The sequence below is a fragment of the Ursus maritimus genome (assembly GCF_017311325.1).
Source record: "Ursus maritimus isolate PB19 chromosome X unlocalized genomic scaffold, ASM1731132v1 scaffold_X1, whole genome shotgun sequence".
In the NCBI taxonomy this organism is placed as follows: Eukaryota; Metazoa; Chordata; class Mammalia; order Carnivora; family Ursidae; genus Ursus; species Ursus maritimus.
Genome location: NW_024423319.1, coordinates 105,250,697 through 105,263,478, shown reverse-complemented (window position 1 = coordinate 105,263,478; position 12,782 = coordinate 105,250,697). Strand labels below are relative to the sequence as shown.

At 42.5% G+C, this 12,782-nt stretch overlaps 1 protein-coding gene across 3 annotated transcripts in view; it reads right to left on the bottom strand.

Moving 5' to 3' along the window:
• The window catches only part of APOO (apolipoprotein O), a 59,575-nt gene extending 53,715 nt beyond the window's left edge, over positions 1 to 5,860 (bottom strand). For 2 of the 3 annotated variants that reach the window (XM_040633438.1, XM_040633446.1), the window contains exon 1: positions 5,618 to 5,858. In XM_040633438.1, the coding sequence (XP_040489372.1) occupies positions 5,618 to 5,626 (9 nt within the window). In that variant the 5' untranslated portion in view covers positions 5,627 to 5,858. Of the gene's footprint in view, positions 1 to 5,617 lie in introns of all 3 variants that reach the window. The other variant, XM_040633451.1, reaches the window with a different exon arrangement.
• Positions 5,861 to 12,782: the final 6,922 nt, after the last annotated feature.

The window sequence follows — 12,782 nt, the reverse complement described above, 5'->3', positions numbered from 1 at the left end:
CCCTCAGTTTGTACTAGTGATATACTGTTTATGGTAAGAAAATTAATTTCAGAAAGTAAGATAGGCAATAAAGGCATTACATCAAGACCAAACAGCCACAAAGAGTATGTGAGGCAATAATGCCTTATAGCCAAGGACATGGTCACCTCAGGCTCCTGTGAGCGGGGAGCTCTGAGTGCAGGTCATATCTCTGTCCTTCAGGAAGGAACGAAGGAACTGTCTGAGTTTCCAGGACGCCAAGTTTTCTCCCTCAAGACCCCCATCTCCAACCCACCTGTCTCTTGAAAACGCCATACCCTTGGGTTTCATGTCAACTGATCACCACATGATAATGTCCACAGATACTTCAAGGGGGCCAATCCGTTCAAAATCAAATGCTGACCTCCCTCCCCCAGCCTTCTTCCACTTTCCCATCTCACTGAATAGTTCCAGCAGCCCCTCGATTTTCCAAGCTAAAAGCCTGGGCCGCATCCTTAAATTCTTCTCCCTCCTCTGCCACAGCCAGTCGACAACTAAATTTTGAAATTAAAAAATACTTCCGGAAAGCCCCAAGACTGTGCACCGCCATCACACTACCGTAGCAGCCTCCTACAAGAAGCCAACTGAAAGTAACAGCTCATGTTTACCGAGCCCTTACTTGATACCAAGCACTGTGCGAAGCTTTGGGTCTGAGTTAATTTAACCCACACAAAAATTTGAGGCTTGGTGCTAGTCTTATCCTTGTTTTACAGAGGAATTTGAGTATCTTGCCCACGGGAACACAGTGAAGCCTAAGGTCTTAACACAGCGCTGAACTCTTCTGTGTCCTTGCATCTGCTTTTCTGCTCTGCTTGGAAGGCCCTTCCAATCGTGTCAGCCCAGCTTCAGAGGTCAGCGCAAGCAGGTTCTCCTCTACAAAGTCTCCTGATGCCCCCTGCTGGTGGTCATTCCTCTAAGTCTAGTTCTCAAGGTGGGCTACATAGTCTACAAACTAGATGCTCACATCCCATCCTAAAGATTATGACGGCATTGGCCTGGGTGCAGCCTGGGCAGCAGGACTTGCTCCCTAGGTGATTCTAATGTGTAGCCAAAGTTGAGACCCATTGGTCTATATTTCCCACAACTCTTTTACATCAGAGCACTTACCACGCTGCATTGGAATGGGCTGTTTCTGCGCCACTAACCTGAAGTTTCAGTCACCTGGGGAGGGGGGGTTCAAAACCAGAGGTTCCTGGACCTCACTTAAATAGGAAATCAGACCATAATTCTGGCGTGCGGCCAAATCTGGGGACTCTCTCCTGGGTAAGAACTAGGACTTTTTACTTGTACCTGCAAGGGTGTAGCACAGTGCTCAGTCATAGCTGGACTATGATAAACATCTGTGTAATGAATGAAATCTAGTAACATGAATCTGGGGACTGGGTGTATATATCCAATTCCAGCAGCAGCACCTAGAAAAACTGCTTCCTGGAATAGTGAGCAAATACGGACTGGGCAGCTTTTCAAATGTGTTTTTTAATCCACCAGTGCCCCCTACTGACCTGAAGATGGATAAATCAAAACAATGGTTCCAGTTTAAATATTTTAATTGTATATGCACATAACTAGTCGCACACAAGTACTTTTCCCACCAAACACCTATACCATCAATTTCTTTCCGCTCCAGTCTTGGCTGACCCAAGCTGATAACTCTTAAACCCAGATCAATTCTACCATTTGCTGGTCCCCACTTCCAGGAGACAATCATGACAGACCTCCTGAAGCAGATCTCAGAAGAGTCCTCAAAGCCCCTCACTGACCTTTTTTCCCTTTGATCAGTGCCTCTTGCAAATCCCACCACACATAAAATCACTCACCTTTTAAAAACACAAGAAACCATTCATCTACCAATCTGCTTCAGTTCTTGCTATTGAAAGTAGGGAACCAGCAGCATCTATATCATCCAGAAGCTTGCTAAAAAAAAAAAAAAGGACACCCTGAGGCCCCACCCCAGACCTACTGAAGCAGAGCTGCATGTACATTCAAGTTTGAGAAGCACTGGTTCTCAACTTTCTCAACTATTAGACCTAATACTGCCATTTTACGACAAATATTCTAAGTAAATGTTTTGCTATCTTGAAATAAAATTTATCACCCATCTACACATGTAAGACCAAAAAAAGAGAGAACAGTATACTGATTTGATGGTAACGTGATGGAGAACAAAAGGGAAAGATTTATAGTAAGAATTATATTTCATTATATAAATGTTCAACACAACTGAATTAAAGACATGCAGAACAATACAAGTTTCCAAAATGTATCCCAAATGGCTGGTACCATCTGGCTGAGAACCACTGGTCTACCATCACTTCCAACCTTTTCTTTCCAGCTCCCAGAAGGAAGGCAACATCCTTCCTCCTTTTTGAAGCTGAGGGATTCTCTCTTCTAAAAGCCCCCTTCCTACATTCCTCCCTAAGGCCATATACACTGCCAAATCTTGAATACTGGAACAACCACAAAAACAACTCCACAATCTTGACCCAACATTTCCCTCTATTTACCATATTCTCTCTCCTTCCCTTGAAGGAGAAAGTCAAATTTATCAACCCCACCATTGTGTCCATTTACTCAGGTCTCCATCACCAACCCATATTAATATAGCTTTCATTTCCATCAGTAAAACCACATGTATAAAAGTCATGAAAGCTTTCTAAATTGCCCAAATTAATAAACACTTCTCTAAATTCATCTAACTTACCTCTCTGTAATGGACATTGTTGGTCACAAATCCAAACTCCATTCCCCACTGTGTAAATTCATTTCTCTCCCACGTGATTAAGGTAAACCGACCCCATCCCTAGTTGATCCTGTTTAGTCCAAGCCAATCACAGCATGGTATTCTCCTGGCACTGGCTATCAGGTCAGGGGCGGACACGTGACCTAAGTTGGTCCAATCAGATTGAAGGAAAAGCGTAATCCAAGCGTGGGAGTTTTGTCCTCTCCCCTGCTCTAGTGAATGAGAAAGCATGTGTTACTACTGCCAGTCATGCTACAACCATAAGGAGAACCAATCTTGCCATTGAAAGCCAAGAAATGAGACCGGGTCCTCGATAACATTGTTGTCCCACTGGAGTTCACCCTTCCTCTAGACTTTGTAAGAGAATTCTCCTTACTATTTAAGTGACTGAGTTTTCCCAGCTGAAAGCGTCCTAACATAACTTGTCCTCCTTGAAACTTTTTTCCCTTGATTTTCTAAACATCATCCTTTTGTACACCTACTTATCAGAAGTTGCTTCTCGAACATGGCTGGCCTATTTTCTGGTGTCTGCCAAGGTTTGTTGTGATCTTTTCTACTCAAACTATATGTTTAAATAATTCAAGCTGAGCTATATTAGCAATTCCCCCAAAGGAGTACCAGCGCTGATCCACCTGAGGAACTCTTGTCTTCCAAAACTAAATGTAAATGTCTCCTCTGTGAAGCCTCCCCTTAAGTTCCCAGGAGTTCTTTGCCCCTTTTTTGTGCCACAGACCCTATGGACCCTTTCTCAAAGTAATGCTTCCAACTGCATAAAATGCCAACTATACTTCAACAGTTACAAAAACATTTTTAAAACTCAAAATGTGATATAGTAATATATATTCATTACCTCATTAAATAAAAGAACCTAACAATGAGTCTTATAACTACTGTAATTTTGAAGTAGTTATAACCATAAATGGATACCTTGAAATCTGCAACAATTTTGATATGAAAATGTCCATGACATCTATTGGTCTTGTGACTTCTATTGATGACAGGTACTGCTAATACTACTGTGATTTATTACTGTACTAGCTTATTAAATTAATTGTTCCAATGAGCCCCCTCATAACCATGCTATTGTGTAGTGCTCCCATACTGACTCTGGCTTGGCCATGTGACTTGACTTCACATCGGCAAATGTGATGCAAGCAGGTAAGTGTTTGCACAATCAGACTTGCCCTCTTGGAACCCAGTGACCATGTGAGGAAGCCCAAGGTAAGCACAGTGAGGGGCCCCGAGCCCCATACGTGACAGTAAGGTCACCTTATAGTCTAGGCACCAGCTGAATTCAGCCACTGGGGGATGCCAGCAGAATTGCCCAAGAGAAATAATAAATCATTGCAGTTTTAAGGCACTGGTTTGCACTGGCTTGTTACCCACTGGTTTGCACTGGCTTGTTACCCAGCAATAGCTAACTGAAACAGTTACCTACACTCATGACTGAAGGAAATATTATGTTTCAGTTGCAGAATTGTGAAAATAAAGATTTTTTCCCCATCAGGGTTTAGGGACTCCCCTGAATTCTATCTACAGACCTTCTGAGGGCCTGAAGACCACAGGTCAAGAACCCCCGGTGTAGAGGGGAACCCCTGAGGCAGAGGAGATCCTGCCCTCCTTTCTACTACCACAGTGCATTGTTGATACCCATATAAACTGATCACAGCATATCCTTTGTTGTTGCAACCCTAAAACTGAGCTGAGCTCCTAGCACATAATACGTGTTCAACACAAATTTATCGAATGAATGCAAGTTGCTTATGGATCTGTCGTGGTAACTAAACTGTGAGCAGCCTAAAAACAAAATAAAAACAAATACTTAGATGGCACTTCTATATGCCAAGGGCTCTTCCAAGTGCTTTACATTTATTTATTCCTTATAACAACCCTTTGAAGTATACGCTATTCCCCCAATTTCACCGGTAGGAAAACAGGCACAAAATGGTTAAGCGATGTGCCCAAAGTCACCCAGCCAGAAAGTGGCAATGCCAGGATTTTAAGGCCGAATCCATGTTCTGATTTTATAGCCTGTTCTAAGGTGCCCAAAGCACACTGTAGAAGCACAATACAACTTTTAAACAGGTAGTACAATTTTGAGATTTCATTAGCAGTATTTTACGGGCGCTATGCTTCTTGAAGACTCAATTTTGTAGACTAATTTCTGGTAGCCTGTGACTTCTCATGATAGAAAACAGTTACTTTTTTTAAAAAGTAGCGTAATAACGGCTTCAGTTAAAATGCAGATTTTTGAAATAAAGCCTTCACTCTGAAAAGCGATTTCTTTCAAAGGACAGAAGTTCGTCAAACGTAAAGAAGGGGACCGACGTGTCCATACTAAATAATGTTCACTTGGGAGGGGAACTAAGTTCCAGCTACCCACCCTTCCAAGCATTCGCATACCAGCTTCCCCAAATCCTAGAGCAGCTTCTCCAAAGGTGACCCTCCCCCATTCACACACCAGGTTCTGAAACCTGACCCTGCCAGGCAACCAAAGCCGAACTCTGCAGTGCCCTGACCTGGCCTCTCCTTACCCACGAACCCAATAGGGAACCACTGGGAGGTGGGGTGGGTGAATTATTTGGGGGGTACTTTAACTTTTCTAAGTGTTTTATTCACGAGAGCAAGACCGACAGGGCCCGCCCGCCCACCCCGGGATCTCACGCCTTCGCCCGGCAACCTCTCCCTCCAAGCGGATCAGTGAATGAACCGCGGGGTCCGGACGCACCCGGCCCGGAGGCGGGAAAAGCCTCGTGGCGAACCGGGCCTGGCCCCCGGAAAAGCCCACGAGAGTGCGAGCAAGGCTCCGCGAGGCCGGGAGGGGGCGGTGACAGCTGTGACCCGGCTCCACGCTCTCACCTTGAACATGTTGCCGGCAGAGGTGGCTCCAGCGGGGTCACCCCGGCCTCGGCCCCGCCCACTACAGAGATGTGGCTACGGCGGCCGGGTAGGGCCCTGATTCCTCTGACCGCAAGCGGGCCGCGGTGCGGGTGACTGTCGAACAGCCAATTCGATTCCGCGAAGGATTACTTGAGAAGCCTGGTCTGGGAGCGGCGTCGCTGAGCTGTAACGCGTCGGTCCTCAGGCAGGGAGCGAACGCAAGCCCCGCCTCCCGTAGGCTCCGCCCCTGCGCCGGCCGTTGCTAGGCGGCAGGAAAGCGCCAGCTCAGTGTGGGCGGCACGCGGGGGCGCGAGGAGGGAGGCGCCCGGTTCCTCGCCGCGCTGGGAATCGGCCTAGCTGCCGCGATTGGGCGCCCAGCGGTGTGGGCTGGGAATCCTGTGTGCCGAGGCAGCCGGGCGGGGGCGCTCGGCTGGTCTCCGGCGTCTTTGAAAGTCTCAAAGCCGGAAGCTGCCGACCCCTGGGGCCTGGAATTATCGCACAAAAGGTTTTTAGATTTTTTTTTTCCCCGTGGGCTGGAAGTTCCTAAGGTTTTAAATTTAATCTAATTTGCTATGTCCTTTAGTCTGCAAAGGCCCTGACTTCTTTTTCCCTTTAAGATACTTAAGCATATGCCCCTCTCTGGGAATCAAATGTCCCTTAATACTATTAGGAAAGGTAATAATGAAAATAATGACCTAATTAACAAGAATACCAAAACACTAACACAGTGTTTACTATGTCCTCAGCTCTGATCTAAATTCCTTACACATACTCATCTAAACTGTCCAACAACCCAGGTTGGGGAGTACGATTATTATTCCCAATCTAGTAGATGAGAAAACCGAGGCACGGAGAAGTAATTTGTACGAGGCCACGTGGAAAAAGTGGGAACCCAGAATCCAAACCTAGGTAGTCGGCCTTTAAAGTCTGTGATCTCGCCCAAATAATTATTATACTGTCTCATAATGGGGGTGTGTTTCATTACACATCGTCACCCCCATCGAAAGTGTAAATTCATTCAGGCGGGCATCCGGAAGATTTTGGGGTTTTTGTGAGGCCGCGTCACTGCCCTCCAGCCAAAGACCATTAGGAACACGTCTGTAGTTGAACAAGTAGTTCAGCTTGTAGTTGGGTTTGTTATGCCTCATTGCTGCGAGGAAAACACACAACTTGGCATAACGGGGCATCTCAATGAGAGGGTGCTAGAAAGATTTGTTATAAGATTTGGGCTGGGGCGCCAGGGTGGCACAGTGAGTTAAGCATCCAGCTCTTAATCTCAGCTCAGAGCTTGATTTCAGGGTCGTGAGTTCAAGACCCCCGTTGGGCTCCACTCTGCGCGTGCAGCCTACTTAAAAAAAAAAGATTTGGGCTTTGGGTGGGTGATTTGGGGGTGAATTCAAAGAAGCCAGGCTTTGCTCTGGATTGAGTATTGTTAGGAAGCCAGGATAGCACCAAAGCCCAGCTGTGAGTGCCAGGCCAACTCCCACATGTTAAGGGCTGCTTTTCTGTTTCTCAAGAGAACTGTAAATTCCAAGCCATCCCCATCCCTATCCCCAAGGACAAATATTGAGAAGACTCTGAAGGCTCTGCATTTGTAATGGAATGTCACATGTATATAAAAGTGTGAAGTATAGTGATAAATTAGGGCAGGAGCTCTTAAATCCTTTTTTAAAATTCATTTATTTGAAAGAGAGAGAGTGAGCAGGGGGAGGGGCAGAAGGAGAGAATTTTCAAGCAGACTGCCCGTTGAACCCAGGACCCATGAGATCATGACCTGAGCTGAAAGCAAGAGTTGGATGCTCAACCTGACTGAGCCACCCAGGAGCCCCAGGGCAGGAGTTCTTAATTCAAGGGGTATATGAACTTAGATGCGGGAAAAAAATTACAACTTTATTTTCACTCATTTCTAACTAAACTTTAACATTTGTTTCACTTATAGTGTAGGCAACAAAGCACAGTAGTATCAGCAGGACCTGGGATTTTGTCACCAGTAGAAAGCACAGATATTTTCATACAGTGTTATACTCATGGCAGACTTCTTGACATACCATTTCTGCTCATTACCACTTCACAAGTACAGTAGTTATTAGAGTGCTCATTTCATTTAATGCATAAAGAGGATAGATTCCTATAATTTTGTTTGTAAAAATATTTTGACAGTGATTTCAATATAGAGTCCTTTGTGATCCTATGTGTTTTATGTCACACATTCAAAAAACGTAATTCTTAGGAATTTGTCCATAGGGGTCCATGGCACCAGAAGAAAATGAAAAGCCCCTGCTTTAGTAGAAGAGGCTAAATAGTGACTAAGAATTTGAGAACTGCATCCAAATTGGAATAATGCATCAAAGGGTAGAAAACCAAAGGTGGAATCAGTTCATTTAGTACACACCCTCTCACTTTACCACGGAGAGAACTGAGCTACCAAGAGGTTAAGAAACTTGCCCAAAGTCTCATAGGTATTCTCTGCTAAAACCAGGACAGACAGTTCTTAGACAAGCATGTAAAAATTCTCCACTCTCGCTAAGCATGGAGGATTCCATAGTTAGCAAGATGTCTCTGGCCCTCAATGAGCTTGGTGGGGTGACAGCCAAGAAAGTAAATCATGACATAATATGAGAAGTACTGTGAAAGAAAAACATGTACAGTATTATGAGGCCTTGGGGACAGGGTGAACAGCTGTATGAAAAAGAGAGGGTAGAAAACTTCAGAGAAGAGGCATCAATTAGCTGGGGTCTTGAAAGATGAATTGATGTTTGCTGGCGGTAGGGAAGTCACTCCAGAAGAGGAAATGGCATGATCAATGGCACAGAGTTGAAAAACAGTGGCTGATTTTGGTGAGAAGTTCTTGTTCTACAGAGTCTAGGGAGGAATGCTGGTGAAAGTTGGTATTTTGATATTTCAAAGAGAGAGTAGACCGTAGATTGAGGAAAGTCTGGAACTCCATTCTGAGGAGTCTAGACTTCAGTGTGGAGGAAATGAAGTGTCCCCGAAAGATTTTAAGCTGGGGAGTAAGAAAGCTGGATTATTGCTCTACAGAATTAACTCGAGCTGCAGTGTGGAGGAGGACGAGGAGGACACAGAGACTGGAGACTGGGGGACCAGTTAGATGGCTATGGATAGATCCACTTGTCTTTTCCATGTCCCTCGGAATATTTTTAGTACCTGAAGCATGTAAACTGTAAGCAACATTAAGAGATCCATGATGCCTTCCTTTGTAAAGGTTTCTGGAATTAGCCCAACAATCATATGGCACTTGAGTCTTGTCCAAACAGTGTAATAATATAGGTTATGACCTCAAATGTTGAATCTATGTACTTTCAGAGCACTTCATCAAAGGAAAATGAAGCGCTCCTCAAAGGCACCAGTTACTGGTGTTCCAAAGTTAGATAATCCACGCTCAGGAAAAGACTGCAAAATGCATTTGTCAAATATTGGAAAGAGAAAGGCAGTACAACAGTAAGTCACCATCTTTCGCCCTTTATCATTTTCCACAACTGGTCAGTTTCCATCCCGTATTTACCCAGCTAACATCAAACACTTGTTGTTTTGTAATTTAGAGGGTTTTTTTGCATGTTTTAAAATTACTTTTGAATTGAATAGTAATTATTATAATTATAGTATTTCATAATTTGCAAAGCATGTTAACACACATTTCTTTGATCCTGACAACTCTGTGAAGCAGTCTTATTATTACATTTTATAAGTGAGGAAGCAGCAACTGGAAGAAGGTAAGTGATTTGCATAAGGTTAAACAGCTAATAAATGGCATCAAGGAGGATTTAAAGCTTTGTTTCCATACATTAGGCCTTTCCTACTCTGCATCTTGTAGTCTGCATTTTGCCAGCCAACAGCGACATTATACAGGAGTATCTACCTCTCTTCACATGTAGCCCTGTGAGGGGTAAGGACAGGATTGGGGGGTTTTGGAGAGGGTGATCCCTACAATCTGCTAGTGCTGAAATGTGATCCAAAGTAAGATAATTCTCTGACCTGACTGGGATGAGCCTGTTTCAAGCAAAGATCAGAGAAAGGAGTTTCTTTTTTTAGGGCCTGGTTGTCTGTTCCCAGAAAAGAATTGGACCTACTATAACTGTGAGTATTCTACATTCTCTTTTCATAGCATTTGGACTAGTTGGACCCTGTTCTTAAGAACTAACTATAATGGAATCATTTTAGGTCATGGATGTTTTTAGAAAGCAAATTTGTCTCTTCTTACATTTTTAGTTACATATGCCTTTTGCTGATAAAGTTTTAACCAGGACTTTTTTTTAATCCCAAGGGAAATATTCTCGAATATCTTATATCCTCATTCTGACTAGATTCTGCAAATGACCAGTTTCAATTTCCACATCCAAATGTTCCTCATTAGGTCAGTCTTAGGGTAGGGGATGGGAGGGTGCAGGGGGAAGAAGCATAAATTCAGAATTCCCCAAGATATTAGGAAAATATAAACTACATCGCTAATCTTAACCTCTTGTTTTTCTTCTCAGAGCTAATAAAGATATTTCAGCGCAGAGGATACAGAGAGCTTGGTTATGTCATATGGACAGAACAATATTTAAACTTCTAAAGCACACAATTTGTGCAGTGGTATGTATTTTGCTTTTTGTTTTCTCTGACATCTAATTACTTATAAGCTGAAAGTTCTGTTCAGTAAAGATAGACTATATAACCTTTTTTATCTCTTCTATGAATCCAATAATAGTTCATGGGGTTCTGGGATTGCTTCTTTGGTTAGCCCTAAATGAATACTTCTGGATTTACTTGTAAATAATGTGGGTGACTGTTCATTCTTTTTCTGAAACCAAAATGATGTTTTTAAAATTCAATTTCTTATTTGAAGATGTGGGACACTGATCGTTCAACAAGAAAAATCTCTGAATTAAAAGTGCCCTTACCTTCCACCCAGCGATCTCACGTCTAGGAATCCATTATACAATATATGTACAATTTCGTTGCAGTATTGTTTGTAACAGCAAAGAAACAAACCATATAATGTCCACCAGTGGGATGCTGGTTAAATAAGTGTGGGCGCTTTCATAGTGTTAAATCTTGCAGCCTTGTATGTGATTCTGCAATACAAAGATAGCTAAGATATCTCATTAATGAAAAAGACAAGTACAGAACAGTATGAATAATATGGTCCTATTTAAGTAAAAAAAAAAAACCCTAAGGTCAATATCCCACCTCTCCCCCCAAAAAAATAACTCTGGCAACGCTAGCAGAGTATATAAAGCTTTCCTTCATATAAAAACAAGTATTCTAATAAAATCACCCATGATTATAATAGTTTATAATTAGTAATAGCCACATTAAGGGAATTTTAGCAGCTCTGAAAAAAATCATGAAGTCTGAGCAATTTGTACACTTCTTCACCATCTGACCCACAGACCCACTTCTGAGGCCAGTAAAAGCAGAATACTTCAGAGAAAACCCACTCGGGTAAACAGGTGACATTTTAGGTCCATAACCCGTTGTCTTCACATATGGAACTTGCATTTAATTATCGTAATACTGGTTTTGTTATAACTTTAGATGCTTATAGTAAGAGAAAAAAGGAAATTAATTCTTTTTTAAAAATCTGTTATCCTAACACTTCAGGTTCCTACCTGACATTAATAATGCTTTGTCATTTTAAAAGCCCTTTGGTGTACATTTTTATGTGATTGTCATAGACACAAAGGTTGGCAGAGTCATGTCAGGGGTGGCGTGGGGGCTTTAGAGTCAAATAGATCTATGTTTGCATCCTGCCTTGTCCATTTACTACCTGTATGCCTTTGAATAAGTTCCAGACACTTCCAGAGTCTCAGCCTGCTCATTGGAAAGATGAGAATGATAATATTTGAGTACTATTGCTGACTTGTAAAGATTAAATGAGGTTATGTCTATAAGTCATGTAACAGAGTATGTGGTATATAAAAGGTGCTTAAAAGCTAGTAACATTACTATTATCTTCCTCATTTTACAGTGATGATTCATTCAACATCAAATACTTGCTCAGCACCTGCTGTGTTCCAAGGACTGTACTAGATGCTAGGAACACATGGTAAAGAAGAAAGACACGATCCGTACCTTCACGCAGCTTACAGTCTAGTAGAAGACACAGATTAGTTCATAGTTAATTACAATACATGGTGAAAAGTGTTGTCATAGGGAAAAAATAGTGCCTGGGATGTCAAGGAGGGACACCTACTCCAACTTGGAGGCTAAAAGGATGAAGTAACGGACTCAAGGTTAAGCAGTTAATAAATGGAGGAGCCAAGACTAGAGCCCACGTCTTCAGAACTCCAACTCTGGTGTACTGTTCACTTTACCATGCCACCTCTGTTATTCTCAGAAAATTACATCTGGGCAGGGTACCATTTCCATTTATAGCATCATCATCTATTTCAGGAACGTTGTGTGACACATGAAATACTGAAGAAAGTGAGCCCCTTAGAGGCTGAGCTTCTGAAAGATCCTAGCATGAAGTGTAAAGTTAGATTCAGGTAATATTTCTCTGCTAATTTATTTCAAGAAGCACTTGTTAAAATGAAGAAACCTTAGAAATTTATTTTCTTAAGTCCCCGTAAGTTTTCAGGGTATAATTACAGAGTAAATGTGTTGTTCTTATTTACATTTATTATGTGAGGAATCTGAGGCATGACTCTTGGGCCAAAAGTTGCCTTGAGAGTGGCTCATCTCCCATGATGGGTCCAGTCTGACACGTGAATGAGAATAATTGTGAGTGCACACACTCCAGTGTGGCTCTTTCGTCTCTGGAATCCATTTCATTACCCATTCTTTCCGTGCTCTGGCATAGTCTTTACCCTGCATGCAGGAAACTATGAGAACTATCTTAAGTATAGAAGAAGTAACTAAGCCCCAAGCCTGATGCCAAATCACTAATTTTTGGTCTTTATTTCAGATTTAGTGGTGAAACATTTCCACCTTTCATCGTTTTTAAAATTTTTCTTCATACTGAAGGCCATGGTTACAAGTATTTCAGCGGAAAAAATTTATTTAAGCCATCAAGTGAGGTGATGTTTCATGATGTACATTTTATGTTACTTTATTTTTTAAAGATTTTTATTTATTTATTAGAGAGAGAGAAACAGAGATAGTGACAGAGAGCATGAACGGGAAGGAGAGGGAGAAGCAG